Source organism: Lodderomyces beijingensis, assembly GCF_963989305.1.
Source record: "Lodderomyces beijingensis strain CBS 14171 genome assembly, chromosome: 3".
In the NCBI taxonomy this organism is placed as follows: domain Eukaryota; kingdom Fungi; phylum Ascomycota; class Pichiomycetes; order Serinales; family Debaryomycetaceae; genus Lodderomyces; species Lodderomyces beijingensis.
The window spans coordinates 72816-92998 of NC_089972.1; the positions used below are offsets into that span (position 1 = coordinate 72816).

Consider the following 20183-nt stretch of genomic DNA (forward strand, 5'->3'; position numbering starts at 1 on the left):
TTAATTCTAGTTAAACCACAGGGGGACACGGCTCGAAAGCGGAGTTTAAACGTGTGTGTGGAGCTGCCGACGACTTTCGCTTTGTTTAAACAACTACCCTCCTTGAGTAACTTCTCTGTGGTGGTGATAGCTAGCTGATTCGTGGCTATGATGTCAAGGATTAGAGTTGAAACCGCATATGCTGTTTCTTAACTCAACTGGTGGACCGAGTGTCGTATAATTCCAATTCACGACACGACACGACACGACAACTCATCTGCTCCTCCATCCCCATCTTGATAAAATTTCAGATTTAGCATCCTGTAGTTGGAGAGGGACTCATCGGACCCCCATAACTGCTAGAGTAAGAGCATGGCGAAGGAAGACGATCTCATACTTACAATAGACAGCGATGTTGAAGTTGAAAATGATGCTGCCGAATCCTCAGACGAAGAAGAAATTGTAACTCAGGGAAAGGACGATGAAGCAGGTAACGAAGGTAAAAGAGACATGAACCCCGATTTCCATTTCTCCATGGGGGATGGCTTCGATGAAATCCAAGATTGGGAAGTCGAAGAACCATCGAATGACATAGACTTGAACGCAATTATTAAGAAGAAAAGAAGGGACCAGATTGAGTCTGAATCTCAAGGTGAATCTGAAGGTGAAGGCGATGACGATGATGACGAAGAAGAAGAAGATTGCAAAAGCCACACGAAAGATGAGGAAGAGGGAGACGACAAAGACGAAGAAGACAACCAGGAGGACATTGATAACTTCTACGAAGCACAAGAAACCACCTCGTCTACAACTACAAAATCATTCCAAGACCTCCAGCTCTCGCGACCAATCCTCAAATGCTTACAAACAATGGGATTCACCCAGCCAACACCCGTACAAGCATCGACTATCCCCATCGCCTTGCTAGGTAAGGACATCGTGGCAGGGGCTCAAACAGGTAGTGGTAAAACCGCAGCATACTTGATCCCCATAATCGAGCGTCTACTTTTCAAAAACTCCACCTCGACAAAAGCCATCATCTTGGCACCCACGAGAGAATTGGCCATCCAGGTGTTTGACGTGGGTAGGAAATTAGGCCAGTATGTTCAAAATCTCAATTTCGGTATGGCGGTCGGTGGGTTGAGTCTTAAACAACAGGAACAGCAGTTGAAAACACGGCCCGATATCGTCATTGCCACACCAGGTAGATTAATCGACCATATCAGAAACAGTCCCAGCTTCAGTGTCGAAGATGTACAAGTCTTGGTGATTGATGAAGCCGACAGGATGCTCGAGGAAGGGTTCCAAGAAGAACTCACCGAAATCCTTCAACTAATCCCCAAATACAAGCGTCAAACTTTGCTATTTTCCGCCACTATGAACACCAAGATCCAAGACCTCGTGCAGTTGTCCTTAAACAAACCAGTCAAGGTGATGATTGACCCACCAAAGACGGTAGCGTCGAAATTAAAGCAGCAATTTGTCCGAATCCGTAAACGTGAAGAGCTCAAGCCTGCCTTATTATACCTCCTTCTCAAGAAACTCGAAGGACGAGTAGTGGTTTTCGTGCGCACAAAAGTCGAAGCCCACAAGCTTCGTATCATCTTGGGGTTGTTGGGCCTAACAGTGGCCGAGCTCCATGGTGCACTCACACAGGAGCAGCGTCTAGCCAACGTCAAGGCATTCAAACAGCTGGTCAACGTGTTGATATGTACCGATTTGGCCGCTAGAGGTTTAGATATCAAGATTGAGTACGTGATAAACTACGATATGCCCAAGACCTACGAGATCTACTTGCATCGTGTCGGTAGAACCGCGAGAGCCGGCCGTAAAGGTACATCGATTACATTTGTCGGTGAAAGCAACCAAGAGCGAAGTATAGTGAAACTGGCGATCACCAATGGCCAGTCCGTGGCGCGGAAAGTTGATTGGAATGAAGTTGAAGCGGTGAATGACAAGATCAAGAACAGCGAAGGAGCAATTGACGAAGTGTTGCAAGAGGAGAAACAAGCTCGCGAGATTATGCACGCGGAGATGCAATTGAACAAGGCGGAAAACTTGATGAAATACGAAAAGGACATCAAGGCTCGACCAAAGAGAACCTGGTTCAAGAGTGAAGTCATGGAACAGTTGACGAAACATGGTAAAAAGGTTAATTCAAAGAAAAGAAAGGTTAATGAAGAGAGAAAGGAGAACAAGGGGGAGAGATCGTATAAAAAGACTAAAGCTGATCGAACTGCTAAAGCGTCCAACAAGAAATCGCTGAAAAAGAAGAGATAGATGATATAGATCCATTTGGAATTCTTGCCTTTTTTTTTTCTTTCATTTCTCTATTTTTTGAATGTATAATGTGGGAGCATCAACTAAATCTGTAAAACAAACAAGATAATCCCCCCCCCTCTTTACTCATTATATCGAACACTGGTGCTGATCAACACATGGCGTGGAAAAACACCAGGAAAGGGCAACAACACCTTCATCCGTTTCTTTTCCTCGTCTACTTTACTAACATGAACATACCCCAACACACTCGTATTCAACAATTCCTTCGCTTCAATCTGCTCTGCCGCCGCGCCGCCACCGACACCAGGCTGGTCCAATTGAGTAATGACGACAATCGAGTTTTCCAACCTCTTGGATCGCGATTCACTGCTGCCACCGCCACTGCCACCATTACCACCACCATTACCATCTTCATCTTTCTCATCATTATCATCAAGCACGGCGAAATACTCCTTCAATTCGTCCGCGGCGTTCGTGTCCTCATCCTTTTCAAAGTCATCTCCCGCAGGCAAGAAACTCATCAGGCTCTCGACGTCGCGTCCCAAGACCGCCTTGTAAATCACCAACCCCGATAAACTAATCTCAGTCTTGAACGGCGACAACCTCGTGCGGAAATTGCCATTGAAATACTCCCTGATGCTCTGTTCTTGCGTCATGCGTATAAACTCATCACTGACGTCAACAACGCCCGCCAGCTTACTAATTTTAACAAAGCTCAATCCGGCCCTATGTTTCAACTTCTTCTCGAGCGCCATCTTCAACTTCTCCAGACCGACAACCACCACCAAATCGATCTTGAAATCAGCCACTATCGCGCTAATCGTGTCAAACTCACCCATCCCCAACGCGGGAGTATCAACAATACAGCCCGAGCTCCGCACAACTTCATCACTTTCCAACTTGCTCAAGACACAAATGCCCAACTGGTCAACCACGTACCGATACAACTGCTCATTCTCCCTCGCGTGCAAGAAGCCATAGTTTTTAACGAGGGGAACCTTGGGCAGCTGCTGCGTGAGATTACCCGTCGTCGTGCTCGAGATGCCATAGCCTCCACAGCTCTCCAAATCCAACGAGTCCGGTATCGCGGTAGCGGATATACTACCAGGCAAGCAAAACACCCCCTCAGCGGGGTCCAAGTTGACCAAGATGGGAGTCTCGCCCATCTTGGCGGCGTAGCTAACGAGCGTCTTGCACAAGCTCGTCTTGCCGCTCTGTTTATTGCCAATAACAAGCACGCGCGGGCCGGGACCCAAGCTAGTGGAATCCCGCGCAATCTGACGCCGACTCTGGATGTACATGTGCAAATTGACTATTTGGTCCATGTTAGTCTCGTCGCTGATATATTCCGTGAACTCCTCGTCTTCGGCAGATAGCAGATACGCGGTATCCGGGTGCGGCAAAAGACAATATTCAAGTTGCGACTCAACTTTGGGGGCGTACACAGCGTACTTCACTCCGCAGAGCTTGATTTCTACGTTGTTTGCTAGTTCGGTGCCGTTGATTTCGAGGATCCCCGAAGTGACTTTTAGTTGCAAGATTTTCTTCATGGGCACTTCGATTCTCCACTCGTAGAGCGCGGGGATCGTCATTGTTTTGAGTGTCAGATCATCTGACTGGGATGTGTCTATGCCACCAAAGCCTGGAATTGACATTTTTTTTATTTTGGTGCTAGTGGTGGCTAGTGATGGTGGTGTTGTTTTGGCAGCCATAGGAGTTTTTGGTCTGGGTGAAAAATCTCAAGAGTTGTAGAGTAGCCCAGTGTCGTGTCGTGAAAAGTGAAGGAAAAAAGTGTCATTGAAATACAATATCAATTATCCCATTACAGCAGTACTTATTACCTACAATTTGAATTCCGGGGAAAGGGGGGAAGGTGATATGGGTGAATCTTGACCTGTCAAGACTAGCAAACTCCTTCCCGGGAGGCATAGCTCCAAATTGCAAACCCAAAAAAAAAAAGAAGGAAACTCAAAGACCTAAAGACCTTGGAACAGCAATTTCTTTGGCTTAATCTTCATTTGGTTCTTGGTCAATTTGATGACTTTCCGTTCACCGGTTTTGTTATTGACCAACTCCATGTGTGTGCTGTAATCAACAACACCACGCACTTCCTTTCTCTCCTGAGTTCGCAGCTCATCACTATCCAAAAACGGGTTGTGCAAGTTAACGCGTGGGATCTTTTGAACATCTTCCATCGACATCACATCAGGGAATTCCTCCGCTTCTCCTTCATCGTCGCTATCGCTGTCGCCAAATTTATTATACAGTTTGCCATGCCACATTTTAATCTTTTCATCGTCGATAAGCTGCTTGCCGGGAGTCTGCGGTTGAGAAAAGATATTGTCTTTCTGTTCTTCTTCTTCTTCTTCTTTTTCTTCTTTTTCTTCTTCTTCTTCTTCTTCCTCTACATTGAACTCAAAGTCATCTTTGAAACTTTCCAACTTCTTTCTATCGAATAATGGCGCACCACCGGACAAATTGAAATGGCTTGTTCTGCCATGTGTGTTTATTCGTCTTCCTGTTCCAATTTTCGAAGGAGAAGGCAAAAACAAGCCAAACGATATTTTCTCATTCGACAAACGCGGTGCATTTGAATCTAAAAAGATGTCATTCAAGTTTCTCTTTCTGTTGTTTACACTGGAAGTGGTTGTAGTGGTAGTATTGGTGGTGCTAGTAGCAGCAGTTGATGATGATGATGAAGTAGCCGATTTACAGGGTGATTTTTGAGGTGTAGTTGGGGAAAATGAAAATAATCTCTGATTGACAATGCCCAGGGTCGATTTACAAGCGCTATTTGGGTCAAGGAGTGATTTCTTGTTGTTCGTAGTGGATGGAGTCAACAATCCGGCATTGGAAGCCAAGGGCGTCTTGAGGGTGGATGCATTTGGCGCGATGCTAGCATCGGGGTTAAGGTGTTGCTGTTGTTGGTTTTGTTGTTGTTGTTGTTGTGGCGGTGTTTTTCTTTGTCTTGGAGGCGTCAGTGGAATTAAAAACTGTTGCGACATGATGGACGATGGATATGCTTTCTAGATAGCTTTGTGGCCCAGCTGATCTAGCAGCGACACTGAATGGTACCTGGTGATGTTCAAAGTGTGCTGCCCCGGGGTTTGTAATCAGCGATAATAGCAGTAGTAGCAGTAACGGCAATAGCAAATAGCAGCAGCAAATGGCAGCAACGGCGGTGGTCGTTACCTGGGTGAATCAGATAACGCTGTATTTGTATATTTACTTGCAAAAATGGATGGATTAGGGAATATCGTCTTGGATATATATATGTATGTATTTATGACCGTTTGGCTGGATTCTTTTCCTACTTGCTGAAACACGTCCTCGCGAATTTTCTTTTTTTTTTTATTTAAGGAATAAAATAGTTGGCTGTGTGTTGGGAGGGGGGGCCACATGGTAGCACAGCGGGCGAGACTTTTTCGCGGGTCACGGCGAGCTTGCTGGCGAGAATGGCGAGGAGTCGCGGTAGAGTTAGCGATGGATGGATTCCACGGAGGGTGCGGAAATTTGAAAAAATGGCTGGCTCTCTCCCCAAGATGCTGGCCGCAAACGACAAGCAACGGACGCCACCACTGACTGCAGTGTAATTATTAGGTCTAGATGTGAAATATCATGCTGGTGCACCACGGAAATGCGTTACATCATTATCGTTGGAAAAACAGGGCTGGGCGTTCTTTCAGATTGCTCTGAGACTTGCAGTTGGTCTCGTGGACCCTCCGCGTCAAAGAACTTAACCGCAGCACGAGCAATAGGCTGGACCAGCAGCATAAAACACCAAGTCTGTTAGGGTGTGTTCCTTGCTTGCCCTCCTGAGAGTAGGGGTAGGGGCTCAGAAGAGGCGATCGTTGCGTACTTGACATAAACGACTCACTAGCTTTTTTTATTTTGAAAGGGCTCCTCTCTCTTGTTCACTCTGTTTTGATGAACCCTTGGAAAATTCGCAAAAAAAAACGCCAGCGGCAGCTACAGAGATCGTATAATCTTGCACAGTTCCTGCTTAGTTTGTTCCAGGAACCTTCTCCCGAGAAATGCATGCATTCTAAGCGCAAGATAACCAAAATCTGCTCTTGAACTGAAACCAATCAAGTTACTCTCTTTCTGGCTGTAAAAACGTTTTTCTCAACAATTTCAGCGCGAAAATCCCCCAAACTTCAAGTTCAAGCGCAAGCTCAAGCTCTACAACTCGTCAACGCTGTAGGGGTTCGCCCGTTAGACGGATACAGCCTTGAAGTATAAATTGCTTGAAGTGTTTCTACTGAGATAGAGCAGAAGAGGGCTTTATTTCTGTCTCATTTGACTAGGTCTACCACTACAGTGCATTTTTTTGGGCCTAATCAATAACAACAGCCAGTTCTGTGCTTAACTGGCTATTTCCAAGTCGTTGGAATTATATTCTTTTTCCAAAATTTTTCCAAAACAATGCACCCCCCCAAGTCTCCCTCCACGTATCTAACTAGGTACGGCTCCAAATCCAACCCAAACAATATCCAACCATCTTTACTGACAAATCCTCCATCTCTTGTTCTTGTCCGTTAACGTGGCGTATTATTTGTATGGGCGTGTGTGTGTGTGTGTGTGTCGCAAAATTATAAATACGACACGACACTGGGCTCAAAGAGAGAAGGTCAAAAAAAAAGCAGCAGCAAAATTAAACAACCACCTGTACACCTCCCCCTCCACCACCTACTTTTGAACCTTAGAGTGTATCAAAGACAACGGCAACAACAACAGCAACAGCGCCGCTGTCCACTTCAGAAAACCAGACCAGGTATTACCAAAAAAAGGAGGAATCCGTTTCCACCGAAAAAGAGAAGTTGTACATCGGCAAAAATAAAACAAAACGGAACCACTCCCACCAGCTGTCTTTTTTTTTTTTTTTTTGAAAAAGAAGAGATATCGAGACCATTCAGATCCCTAAAATTTATATATTTTTTACCCGTCTTCAAGCTTTTATTATAAGTTATCTCCATATGTACCTCAACATTGATAATTGACGAAAGCAACATATACACCCACAACATATATACATATATATTCTTCAGGTGTTTAACTATCGTTATTGCAATTTTGAAGTGGTTAACTTTTGGTGATTTTTTCGAGAAAGAAGGAAAAAAAAAAACACCAAAAGAACAAGCATTACTGTTTTGAGACAACGACCCCATTTAATCTCAAGGTTTCAGAAAAATTTCACTCCAATTTCCCAATAATATCTTTACTTTTCATACTTAGTCACTTACTCAAGTCAATCATTTGTGGTGAATTCTCCGAAAAAAAGCGCGTATAACAGATATATATTGGCCTAAAATCATCATCAATATCATCACCTTTGTCATCACCATTAATTACTCAGCGTTGCAACATTCAAAATGGGAGTATTTTCGTTACTTTGCTGTTCAGTGGACAGTACCGATGAAGACAAGAGATTAGAGCAACAACAACAACTGCAGCAGCAACTGCAACTGCAGCAACAGCGACCACGGACAAGTTCACGGCCCCAGTCTCTGCTGCTGCTGCTGAAACCACTGGGGAACCAATCTAGTAGCAAATCTCAACCAAAAGGAACATCAGCAAACCCATCTTCTCAGCCAGCAAAAAATCATTCACCATCGGGAAACAAGTCAGTACCCAATGGCACTCGAAATTCAGATAAACCTGCAAGTGAAATTTCTCCAGCTAAAGCGCAACATGGCAACGATATATCGCCGACAAAGAAGGAGTTGATGGACGATGACGACGACGACCACTCGGTAAACGAGACAGATACCATTGCAAACACCAATGGCGATTCAGCAAATAATACTCCACATTCATCCAATAATACAAACTCGCAGGAGAAAAACTCTTCTTCTTCTAGCAAGGAAAAGCCTTTAAATGCAGGCGATGCCATTGCACAAGTGAGCCCCGATGAGCAACCAGCACCTCAGCCTCTGATTGACCAAGAGGTTGATACAGATATAGATGACGACTATGACGATGACCGATCGGAAACTTCGACATTGGATCTCACCAGATTGCAAACGGGCCAGGCACACAACGATGAGACTGGATATCTTCTTGGCACGAAAGCTTCAAACATGAGCAAGAAGAAATGTCTTATATTAGATCTCGATGAAACCTTGGTCCATTCTTCATTTAAATACCTTCGAACGGCAGATTTCGTTATACCAGTTGAAATCGATAATCAAATCCACCATGTTTACGTGATTAAGCGCCCCGGAGTCGACGAGTTTTTACGCAAAGTGGGCAAATGGTACGAGGTTGTGGTGTTTACAGCCTCGGTGTCAAAATATGGAGATCCTTTATTGGATAAACTTGACATTTACAACTCGGTCCATCATCGTTTATTCCGTGACTCGTGTTATAATTACCAGGGCAACTTTATCAAGAACTTGTCACAAATTGGAAGACCATTAAAAGATACCATAATTATAGATAACCTGCCTGCATCTTATATTTTCCACCCTGATCATTCGATACCTATAAGTTCCTGGTTTAGTGATCTGCACGATAATGAATTGTTAGATTTATTACCATTTTTAGAAGATTTGTCAAAGCCCAATGTTGACAATGTTGCATTAGTATTGGATATATCATTATAGAGGGACATGCCCCGATCTGATTTGTCTTGACTCAAATTAGCAGCTGAGCTTTATAGAACTTTGGGGACCACCAGGCTTAAATTGGGCCATGACCAAAGCAGCTGCACCTCAAATCCTCCCGCGTAGGGTCATGGCATAGGTAAAGTTAAGAAAGAAAATGTGTGGCTACCCATATACCCATACAACCTCGATATCAATCAACAACAACAACAACAACAACAACAACAACAACAACAACAACAACAACAACAAGAGGGGTCCAAAGATCCAAATATCTTTGGTGTTTACGATATGTGGCTATATCACGCCAGTCATTTGCAGCTGAAGGGATTCATCAGGTCTCGCACGAGTACCGCACTTATTTGTACACCCATCAATCCTCATTCATTAGAATCACTGCCTCGTCTCCGACAATTCCAGAATCACTAGCATCAAGTAAATCAAGTCAGCTAGTAAGAAATTACAAATTCAATTGCTCGCTATTCCATTCGTTATCATTCCAACACAGCTCAAAATCAGCACAAGCTCAAACACAGCTCAAAATCAGCACAAACTCACTGCAACTTAATATAAACACGTCAATCCTTTGATTTGCTCTCTCTTCTTTTTTTTTTTTTTTTCATAATGTATTATTTGCATTGTATTGTGGTCCTACTTCCTCAAGGGCCAAAGGCAATACCACATTGTATTAAACACGGCATTAATATTTGTTTAATCTTTATTTGCTTAATCATTCATTTTTTACCTTTACTTAGTTATAATTATAATACATTTTAATATCTAATTGGAAACTAGCTCCTACATTGATTAACTTTGGATTTTTTTATGCACCTCACGGATAGGACAGGCTGCAAAAAAAAAAAGTCTCAAATCTCAAATCTCAGACCTCCCAAAAAAAAAAAAAACTGGACCCACGAGATGCGCACGGCATCGCAACATCTGCACAGCATAACTTCAACACCAGGATATAATGAAGGTCAAGACAATAAGTCGGTCGCTGGATACGTACGTCCCAGTAAGAAACACGCAGGAGTCGCCGCTTCCGCGCAACTTGAACCCGGCCTTGCACCCCTTTGAACGCGCGCGCGAGTACACTCGAGCCCTCAATGCCACCAAGCTCGAGCGAATGTTTGCCAAGCCCTTTATGGGCCAGCTAGGCGACGGCCACAGAGACGGGGTCTACCAAATATGCCGGAACCCCAACCTGACTGGCTTCATTGCGAGTGGCTCCGGCGATGGAGTGATCAAATATTGGAACCTCACGAGCAGGTCCGAATCTGCTAGTTTCAAGGCCCATTACGGCATGTGTTCTGGTTTGGCTATTACACCCGTTAACCAGCTCTTGTCGTGTGGAGAAGACAAGACGGTCAAGTTGTGGAGCGTATCTAGTGACGAATTCACGGGCGCTGGAGACGATGAAGTCTACAATGCAGCCGGCGCGGGTCTTTTGAAAACATATGTTTCGGACCACGCCTTTAGCGGCGTTTCGCACCATCGCATCGAGCCCATGTTTGTCACGGGCGGAGCCGTGATCCAGCTATGGGACATCAACAGGTCGAAACACGTGCTGGACTTGAGCTGGGGAGCCGACAATGTCACCGGGGTGAAATTCAACCAAACGGAAACCAACATCATTGCCTCCACGGGGTCCGACAACTCCATTGTGCTCTACGACACGCGGACAAACACCGCCATCCAGAAATGCGTCACCAACTTCCGCAACAATTGCATCTCGTGGAACCCGCTTGAGGCCTTCAACTTCGTCACGGGCAACGAAGACCACAACGCCTATCTATGGGACATGCGCAACTTGCGCAAGTCGCTCAACATATACAAGGACCACGTTGCCGCCATCACCGACGTGGACTTTTCGCCCACGGGCGAGGAGCTCGTCACCGCCTCCTACGACAAGACGATCCGCATCTACAACGCGCGCGCGGGCCACTCGCGCGATATATACCACACCAAGCGCATGCAGCGTGTGTTTCAAACCAAATTCTCCAGCGACGCCCGCTACATTCTCTCGGGCTCAGACGACACCAACATCCGCATCTGGCGCGCCAACGCCTCCGACCGCGCGGGGATCAAGTCTGCCAAACAGCGCAACAAGTTGGAGTACGACGACAAGTTGAAACAACGCTTCCAGCACATGCCGCAGATCAAGCGCATCGCCAGACACCGTCACGTGCCCAAGGTGGTCAAGAAGGCCCAGGAGATCAAGCGGATCGAGTTGGACAGCATAAAAAGACGCACCGAGAACGAAAGGAGACACAGCAAACCGGGGTCGAAGCCCTTTGTCAGCGAAAGGGAGAAACACGTACGTGGCACGGTCAATGACCTGGACAAGCTGAATAAGTAGCAGCCCTTCTATATAGCTGAAATTTGAGTCTTTCTTCTTTTTTTTTTTTTTTTTTTTTTTTCACGCAAGCCAATTGGTCTGGTCCGCTGTAATTGCATTTGCTCCCGTGTTCCTGGAGCTTTTGGGTGTCTGTTGTTCGTTCATCTTCCACCGTCTTCTTGTGGTGGTTTCTACCCAATCAAAAGCAGCACTTTCTGATTACCAGTAAGAGACACCACACACACTATACACATACTATACACCATACTATACACCACACTGTACACACACACAGTGCAGTCAGAGCGAGACAATAGCAGCCATAGCAATGCCCGGGAGCTACCACATGTGCACCATAGTACTGTCATTTTGATATATTATTTCAGTTCCCCCATTGGTATTTGGAATAGACACTGGCTATCGATCACCACCACCCAGGAGGAGGCCAATCAATCCGTTCAGCGCAGCCCGGACGACAGATCTTGCAAATTCGGGAATCCCAGAGAGGAAGCGGAGGCCAAGAGAGAGAGAGAGAGGGACAGACCGAGACAGGGAACCAGATCTGCTTCTTTCCCCCCCCCCCCAAAAAAGCTTGCCATCCAGTTTTCTTACAGCTGGTGAACCGGGGGCCAATCCTAGTTGTGCTTTGCTGAAGGACGTTCAAGAGGGGGGCCTCGCTTGCTTGCTACAAAAACCGCGAACCGCCGTCGCTTACAAGGAGACAAGGTCCTTGCTGGCTAGGTTCGAGTTGCAGTTCACTGCGCGTGAAATTTACTTCCCCAACACACCATCTCCAGCCGTACGGCAAGTACAGCCAATTCTTGGTGTCCATAGCCCAGCCTCCATTTGCATTTCCCTTTGCTGTAACTCGAATATAGAAAAAAAGATGCCTGATAAACACAAGCTACATTTGTTTTCCAAGCATAAGCACCATAGCAAAGAAGCGGACGAATTGTCCCCGTCGACTTCAAACCACTCGGGCAGCCGCAAATTCTTGGGGTTCAGCATAGGCAAACACGACTCGGAGGAGTCGCTTGTGTCGTCGCCAACCGCGACCCACTCGCCGGATCCACACCATCCGCCTGGAGCTCCTGCCACTCGCGGCGTGCACCAGCCCCTGAATTTACACCAGGCAAACCGAAGCGGTGGTAATGGTGGTGGTGGCAATATATCTGCTGGCACCACCCCGTCGCCAAGCCAGTCTAATTTGCCAAGTATACTGAGCCAAGTGCCCCTCTCGACCTCGCCACATCCCCAGCCGCAGCCCCAGTCGGCACACCACGATAGCAGTGCCGGCTTACAGAAGGTGGCAGGCTCCATGAATGAACTAAAGCGGTTTTTCAAACCAGCAAAGAAAAACTCAAATCTGCTAAAGAAGGAAGGCCAATATTCAAATCATTTACATTCTCCGCCTCCAATAGCAGCAAATTCGCCGGCTTTTTCCCAAGGTGGTGCCCCAGGTGGTGGTGCTGCCCAGGGCGGTGCTCAACCTACATCGGGAGCCAATAGTGGATTATCCACACGCGAGCATTCAAGCACATCACTTGCCAACATGATCAACCAAACTTCAACTCAACTACTCCACAATGCATCCCACTCGACTAATAACAACCGAGATCCATTTACCGATGACAACTCACCTTTGGTCAAGAAATACGGTAAAGTCGGCAAGGAGTTGGGTAGTGGTGCCGGCGGATCAGTCAAACTCATCACGCGTCCCTCGGACCTGAAGACTTTTGCAGTAAAGGAGTTTCGAGCTCGAAGATCAACTGAAACGTTGAAAGACTACACGAGAAAGTGCACCGCTGAGTACTGCATTGGATCAACTTTGAAACACCCCAACATCATCAAGACTATAGACATTATCCACCAAAACCACAAATACTTTGAAGTGATGGAATACGCCCCAATTGATTTCTTTGCCGTGGTGATGAGCGGCGAGATGTCGCGAGCCGAGATCAACTGCTGTCTCAAGCAAATCTTGGAAGGAGTCAGCTACTTGCACGGCTTGGGTCTCGCTCACCGAGATCTCAAGTTGGACAATTGCGTCATCACCATGGATGGCATTCTCAAGATTATCGACTTCGGAAGCGCGGTGATTTTCAAATACCCCTATGACCAGTATGGCAATTCCAAGGATAGCATACAGCCGTGCCATGGTATCGTTGGAAGCGACCCTTATTTGGCGCCTGAAGTGTTGAAGTCTCCAAACTCGTATAACCCGCAACCGGTGGACTTGTGGTCTATTGCAATAATATACTGTTGCATGACCCTAAAGAGGTTTCCTTGGAAAATACCCAATGTGGAAAAGGACAATAGTTTCAAGTTGTACTGCATGCCAGATGACAATTTCCATGATTACTACTTGAGTAACGAGTGCCACAAGCTTTTACTTCGACAACGAAAACTCAAGAATATGATTGTGCGATCGAATAAAAAGAAGAAAACATTAGAAGAAGAAGGTGGAGGAAAAGAAGAAAATGACGATGAAGTAGAAGTTCAAGTCGAAACTCTAGACGACCAACTCGACCCAACGCCACAACAAACACCACAACCACAACCACAGCCGCAACCACCACTAGATGCCCCCACCACCACCACCACTACCAGCAAACCCGACAAGGCTCTCGATCAAATTGAGATCTTGAATGAAGAACAAGAAGCAAACATTCTCGAACAATTAAGAGAAATAGACCACAAACTAGACCTTTACGAATCCAGGAAATTGGAACTCAAGAACGAATTCAACGAGCGACGCAAAATTGACGTTGATTTAAAGCGGCAGATTGCCCAAGTTGAAGAGGAAGAACGTCGTAAACAGCAAGGTGCAGACGAGAAAAAGAAGTCGGCGTCTTCCCTGCATAAGCAGATTCATGGACCATATAGATTAATGAGATTATTGCCCCACGCTGCAAGACCCATCATTTACAAGATGCTTCAAGTTGACCCCGTCAACCGGGCCAGCTTGGACGTGATTATGAATGACGAGTGGATCAGCGAGATTGAATGTTGTACTTTGAAACGTATAACTCGAAGCGTTGACAACATTGGAGCCAATTTTGACGAAGACGATGAAGAAGTCTTGGTCAAGGGCAATCCTCCTCATCTGCATACCGTTGTCCTAGAGTCATGAATCGAATATATATAGATATACTATACGACGTTTGAATTTTTTTTTTTTTTTTTTTTGCAATGATACCTAGGATGAACTCATACTTGGTTTCAATTCGCCTGGAGTTGTGCATGGAACAAGGGCTTTACCATGAGATTGGAACCATTGTAAACTCTCTTTATGCCACTCTTAATACAACTACAATGTTTCGACGTAAACTTGCCATTCTTACTAAAGAAGACCCCGTTAAGCGGCGCAAATCTCGATTCTTCAAACCTCCCCCACCGCACCGTGCTTTGAAAAACTTCAACGCTCTCGTATATTATCAGCAAAACCAGTGAACAGCAGTGAACATTCAACCAACGACAATCCAATACTCCCCCGGCACTTCCTCCGAAAATGACGAAACAGATCCCACCGAACCTAAACCAACTCCGCCTCAAAACAACCCTCAAGATGGCCCTCTCAAAAGTCCAACACACCCAATCCAAAAAACTAGCCACCTCCAAAATCGCCCGGCGCCAACTCGCAGACCTCCTCCGTGCCAACCGCGAGCAATCAGCACGCATTAGAGTCGAAAACATCATAAGAGACGACATCTACGTCGAGCTCCTAGAATACATCGAGCTCTACACCGAGCTCATCCTCGCTCGACTCCCGCAGATCCTCACCACTGCAACATGCGACTCTAGCCTATACGAATCGGTGCAATCGATAATTTACACCGCGAACTATTCGCAGCTCCGTGAGTTGGTTCAAGTGCGCGATATCTTGGCGTACAAGTACGGTGCTGAGTTCACGAAGGAGGCAATGGACAACAGCGGCGGACACGTACCGGAGAAAATCTACAGGCGATGCGACTCGAGTCCTCCCAGCTCGGATTTGGTTGATTTGTACTTGTGTGAGATTGCGCGAGCTTACGGTGTGCCCTACTCTGGCTTGAACGATGAAGACGATGGTGATGATGGAGAAGGGGGAGGTGGGATAGGCGAGGTAGAGAAGGACGCTGACGTGAAGGTGAAGGAGAAGGAGAAGCCGATTGCTGAAGTGGCGGATACGGGGGTCAAGAAGAACGACAAAAGTGAGCCTCCTGCGAAGAAAGTCGAGGATGATTTCGATGCGTTAAAGGCCCGATTTGCTGCTTTGAAAGGAACGCCAAAGTGATTTGAAATCGAGATGAGGGTTGAAATGAAGATTGAAACAATTAGCCGTGTGGCGCGTGGTTTCTCGTTTCTGGGGGGGACGAGAATTGCCGAATCTCGGGGCAGAGTGAATGAAAAGAGTTACTACATGGTTCAAGTTCCCGATGGCATGTATTGCGATTCGTGAAGATCGCTTCACTCGAGACTCATGTAGAGTGGGAACTGAAGCATAGAGCAGTTTCGTGTTCACCAGAAAGATCAAGGCCTCGAGGGTTGAAGTGTTTAAAAATGACCAAAAAAAAAGAATGAGTCAAACGCGGAGTGTGGGACTCTGTTTAGAAGCTTTCAGGTTCGAATGGCAACGTAAAGCTCTTTTTAAGTTTATCTACTCGATATAGCTGAGATACCTCTCGTCATCGTCATCGTTATCATCATTTGTAGAGTTCTCTTGCACGATATGTGTGGTTTGGTATAAGTTTGAACTCTGGAGAAGCTCTGGTTGGGCCGAAAATTGAAAATTTATCAAAAATTTCCAGAATTTTCAAAACTACAATTCTTTGGAGTACCACCACAACCAACGATGTTTAGGAGATTGTTTTCCACTGCACGCAGCTTGCGTAAGACCTTGGTTCTCATTGAATCAGCAGCAGGCCAGCTCAACCCGGCATCATTGTCAACAGTGACAGCAGCAACACAAATAGGCGAGCCAATCACGGCATTGGTGGTGGACCCTTCCGTATCCGCAGCAGCTTCCAAAATCGCGGGAATCACAAACGTGTTACAAACATCACAGCCCACCAGCTATCTCGCTGAAGAAATCAGCCCCTTGGTTCAAAAATTAATCACCGAAAATGACTACTCCCATTTCTTGACCTCGGGCTCAACAATAGGCAAATCGATGTTGCCCAGATTGGGAGCACTATTAGACGTGCAGCCATTGAGCGACATCACCAAAGTCGTCGACGCGCAAACATTCACCCGTCCAATCTACGCCGGGAACGCCATCGCTACAATCAAGTCCAAAGATAGCACCATCCTCGCCTCAGTTCGAGCCTCCTCTTTCCCGCCAGCCTCGGAAGCCAGCCAGGATCCACCAGCACCAGTAACGGAAATCGAGCCAGGGCAAACATCCACGAGAACCGAGTTTGTCAGCGAAGACTTGGTCTCTTCGGACCGTCCCGAGCTCGGTGGCGCCAAGCGTGTAGTTGCAGGCGGAAGAGGATTGAAAGATAAGGAAACGTTTGACAAGTTGGTGGATCCGTTAGCTACCAAGCTCAAGGCCGCAATCGGCGCATCTAGAGCTGCTGTTGACGCCGGGTTCTGCGACAATTCTTTGCAAGTGGGGCAAACTGGTAAAATCGTGGCTCCCGAATTGTACGTTGCTGTTGGTATCTCGGGAGCTATCCAGCATCTTGCTGGTATGAAAGACAGTCAAGTTATCGTTGCTATTAACAAGGACGCCGAAGCTCCCATTTTCAATGTTGCAGATGTCGGGTTGGTGGGCGATTTGAACGAGATTATCCCCGAGCTCACTGAGAAGTTATAGAAGAGTAACAACTGCATTCCTCTTGAAATATATCCCGTACTCTTTACTGGCGGCGAGTGCTGTGTTTGTAGTTGAGCCCTAAAACCCTGGGGTGGCTTCTTGAGGTGCTCAACCACGTGACTGCACTCTGGCACGGGTCACCTTCCACCTTCTACCAAAAAAATGTGCCATATGGTCAAGTTGTAAAGTTAAATAGAAGCATTTTCATTCTGCCTAGTACCTATCGAACCTGACAGAACCGTGGCGTGCTTGTAAACTTGTGGTGGTGGTGAAATTTTCAAGCTCAAGTTCAAATTTCATACAGGCGTTTCAAATCCTCAATACATTCAGTAAACAATAGAAGAGATCATAGCTTATCCAGATCACCCATCTCACCCACGGCATTCAATGACAATAGACATATAACCACCACAACACTCTGCCCTTGACTCCTTCCACCCAAAAATGAATGGAACTTCACTGATTTTAACAGATCGACAGCAACAAGCACTAAACCAAGCAATTTTACAGTACCTCAAACCCATCTGTTCCAATTCAGATAACGATGCCATCCACACACAGCTATCACAACTTCTACTCCCTACATCCCACGAGGCACGAGACGAGGAGCAAATCGTAGATCGGTTTCTCGAAAAGAAATGGTCAACAGTATTGCGACTACAAAAGAAGATTATCGATTTGGAAAATGAAATCACCAATATACGAAGCATTATCGATACAGATGCAATCCAACAACAACAACAACAACAACAGCCTACCTCGAGCAAAGATAGGCTAAATTGGCTCCCAATGACATCGATCCAGACTTTTGAAACGCAGTCCGTTATAACTTCAGTCCAGCTTCACCCGGTGCTACCTCTAGTCTATTGCTGTTGTTCAGATGGGTCGATATACGTGTGGAACTTTGCTTCGGATGAAAACTCGCTCCCTGAAAAGATCATCAAGGCCCACACAAAGAGCGCCAATCAACTAGCGATATCTTGGAACCCCGTCGAGCTCACCCCTGGTGCCGCTGCCGCCGCCATTGCCACCACCGCGGGAGCAACTCAGGATCGACAATTTCTCCTCGCGTCATGTTCATCCGATCTCACCATCCGAATATACGACGCCACGACCTATCAGCACTTGCGCACGTTGCGAGGCCACGAACACACCATATCGTCGCTTGCGTTCCTGCCGGCAAATGACCTCCTATACAGTGTTTCACGCGACAAGACCATACGAACATGGAATGTCCGCGACGGCACATGTTTGAAGAGCAGCGTGGGGCACAGCGATTGGGTGCGAGATTTAGACGTGGTGAGCTCTCTCCGCGATGGAGATTTCCTAGTGACATGCTCCAATGACCAAAGTGCTAGATTGACGCATGCGCCCTCGGGAACAGGTATCGCGATGCTCATTTCGCATACCCACGTTATCGAATCGGTCAGGTTCCTCCCCACGATATCGAACCACATATTGGATACCTACATATCCAACAACTTGGATCTTTTCCCTACACTCCCGCGCGACTTGATCAAAGATGATGTATATAACAAACTAGGCTACAAGTATTGCGTCACCGCGAGTCGAGATAACACGCTCAAGATCTGGCTTTTGCCACCGCCGCAATTCATCCAGGGTAGACCGCCGCTTCCTTCCAAGTACAACCAATCCCAAGCATGGCTCATGGCTACGTTAACAGGCCATCAATCCTGGGTTAAATCAGTAGTTGTACACCCCAACGGTAAATATATTTTCAGTGGAAGTGACGACAAGACGATCAAAGTGTGGGACTTGAGTGGATTGAACTTGACGAGCAGAGTCGGGTGCGTTCGAACGTTGCTGGGACACGATGGGTTCTTAACTGGGTTAGACTTCGCTAGACTTACAAAACGGAGGAAAACTGCCGAGATGAATGGCAATGTCGTCGTTGCGAATGGACTGAAGCGTCCACAAGAAGATGACACGGAGATGAGGTTGAAGGAAGTCGAGATTAGGTTGAGGTGTGTCTTTGTTAGTTGTGCTACTGACAACCTCGTCAAGATATGGAAGTGAAATAAAAGAAAAACAAAAAACCAAAAACCAAAACAACTTCCTCGAACCATGCAGCCAATGTATTAAATGTAATAAATGTGATAAATGCGGTAAACTTGATAAGTTTGTGTGTCGATGTGAGCTGTTATTTGCAAAATTACCCATGCTTTATGTTTTCACTTTCATCACCCTCACCGTCTCTAGATCCCCAAACCCACAATGCAAGCATGACCCCAAAGCCCCCTTCCCAAAATCCTCTCAACTTTTATTTATATTTTCCTATCAAATCACCCGATCGTAGTAGCTCAGCTCGATATATCCACCCCGCATGCTAGAATTGACATTGCGTTCAAACTGCTTGCGGTCCTTAACAAGCATGTTAGCCGCTTCTTTATTCAAGGGGTCATTAGGATTAGGCTCCAAGAACAAGAAATTTAAACCAATCAACACCGAGTTCAAGCTGAGCACGGGGGACCAGTCCTCGCGCAAGATATTCAAGCATATATTGCCCGCGAGATCGATATTAGGATGATAAATCTTGTTGATGCACTTGATGCGCGGAGGCTCAATGGGGAAATTCGCCGTGATTTCAATCTTGAATTGGAATTTGCCGCCGCGGTAGAACCCCGACGCGGGGATGATGGTGAGCTCGGAGTGGAAGATGTCCTGGGTGTTGGGGAATTGCAACTTGATGGTTTTGGGCAAGTCGAGCTCGGCGATATCCTTTTGCAAGCGGAGCTGGGCTGCGCTCGACGAGACAGATGAGGCTGGTGGCGTCGTTGTTGTTGTGGTGGTGGTGGTGGGGGAATTGGACGATGTGGTCAGTGGAGAGCCCGAGGCTTGTGCTTGTGCTGATGCTGATGCTAATGCTGATGCTGCGGCGGCGGCGGCGGCAGCCTCTTCTTGTCTTTTTCTTTGAAGTTCACGTATTTTCAACATTGTAGGTATATGCGGTGATTCAGTGGAGAGCACGGCAAGAAGAAGAAAGGCGAGGAGTAGCGAGAAAAGGGCAATGGAATGCCGTGTAGTTGTAGTAACGTCTTTCAACCACGCCCTGATTGAGGTTTTGAATCAGGTTGAAATTTCGTGAGATCCCGTGGTGGTGGCGTCTCGCGCGCAATTCCTGTCCTTCTGCTATTCGTCTGCCCATTCTTTTGCACCC

The 20183-nt window shown here is 46.4% G+C and overlaps 10 protein-coding genes across 10 annotated transcripts; 7 read left to right on the forward strand and 3 right to left on the reverse strand. All coding sequences in view use genetic code 12, as the record gives it.

Moving 5' to 3' along the window:
- Positions 1-351: 351 nt before the first annotated feature.
- Positions 352-2259, forward strand: LODBEIA_P21570 (uncharacterized protein; the record flags this gene model as incomplete). The annotated part of the gene is made up of 1 exon (XM_066972125.1): positions 352-2259. The coding sequence occupies one exon, from the start codon at positions 352-354 to the stop codon at positions 2257-2259; it is 1908 nt and encodes a 635-aa protein (XP_066829095.1).
- A 122-nt stretch (positions 2260-2381) lies between these two features.
- Positions 2382-3917, reverse strand: LODBEIA_P21580 (uncharacterized protein; the record flags this gene model as incomplete). Its single annotated transcript, XM_066972126.1, has 1 exon — positions 2382-3917. The coding sequence occupies one exon, from the start codon at positions 3915-3917 to the stop codon at positions 2382-2384; it is 1536 nt and encodes a 511-aa protein (XP_066829096.1).
- A 321-nt stretch (positions 3918-4238) lies between these two features.
- LODBEIA_P21590 (uncharacterized protein) lies at positions 4239-5267 on the reverse strand (the record flags this gene model as incomplete). The annotated part of the gene is made up of 1 exon (XM_066972127.1): positions 4239-5267. The coding sequence occupies one exon, from the start codon at positions 5265-5267 to the stop codon at positions 4239-4241; it is 1029 nt and encodes a 342-aa protein (XP_066829097.1).
- A 2367-nt stretch (positions 5268-7634) lies between these two features.
- On the forward strand, positions 7635-8867 carry LODBEIA_P21600 (uncharacterized protein; the record flags this gene model as incomplete). Its single annotated transcript, XM_066972129.1, has 1 exon — positions 7635-8867. One exon carries the CDS (start codon positions 7635-7637, stop codon positions 8865-8867), a length of 1233 nt encoding a protein of 410 aa, XP_066829098.1.
- A 970-nt stretch (positions 8868-9837) lies between these two features.
- LODBEIA_P21610 (uncharacterized protein) lies at positions 9838-11226 on the forward strand (the record flags this gene model as incomplete). Its single annotated transcript, XM_066972130.1, has 1 exon — positions 9838-11226. One exon carries the CDS (start codon positions 9838-9840, stop codon positions 11224-11226), a length of 1389 nt encoding a protein of 462 aa, XP_066829099.1.
- An 865-nt stretch (positions 11227-12091) lies between these two features.
- Positions 12092-14338, forward strand: LODBEIA_P21620 (uncharacterized protein; the record flags this gene model as incomplete). Its single annotated transcript, XM_066972131.1, has 1 exon — positions 12092-14338. The coding sequence occupies one exon, from the start codon at positions 12092-12094 to the stop codon at positions 14336-14338; it is 2247 nt and encodes a 748-aa protein (XP_066829100.1).
- A 435-nt stretch (positions 14339-14773) lies between these two features.
- On the forward strand, positions 14774-15481 carry LODBEIA_P21630 (uncharacterized protein; the record flags this gene model as incomplete). Its single annotated transcript, XM_066972132.1, has 1 exon — positions 14774-15481. One exon carries the CDS (start codon positions 14774-14776, stop codon positions 15479-15481), a length of 708 nt encoding a protein of 235 aa, XP_066829101.1.
- Positions 15482-16039: 558 nt separating this feature from the next.
- LODBEIA_P21640 (uncharacterized protein) lies at positions 16040-17005 on the forward strand (the record flags this gene model as incomplete). Its single annotated transcript, XM_066972133.1, has 1 exon — positions 16040-17005. The coding sequence occupies one exon, from the start codon at positions 16040-16042 to the stop codon at positions 17003-17005; it is 966 nt and encodes a 321-aa protein (XP_066829102.1).
- A 444-nt stretch (positions 17006-17449) lies between these two features.
- On the forward strand, positions 17450-19042 carry LODBEIA_P21650 (uncharacterized protein; the record flags this gene model as incomplete). The annotated part of the gene is made up of 1 exon (XM_066972134.1): positions 17450-19042. One exon carries the CDS (start codon positions 17450-17452, stop codon positions 19040-19042), a length of 1593 nt encoding a protein of 530 aa, XP_066829103.1.
- Positions 19043-19303: 261 nt separating this feature from the next.
- On the reverse strand, positions 19304-19960 carry LODBEIA_P21660 (uncharacterized protein; the record flags this gene model as incomplete). Its single annotated transcript, XM_066972135.1, has 1 exon — positions 19304-19960. The coding sequence occupies one exon, from the start codon at positions 19958-19960 to the stop codon at positions 19304-19306; it is 657 nt and encodes a 218-aa protein (XP_066829104.1).
- Positions 19961-20183: the final 223 nt, after the last annotated feature.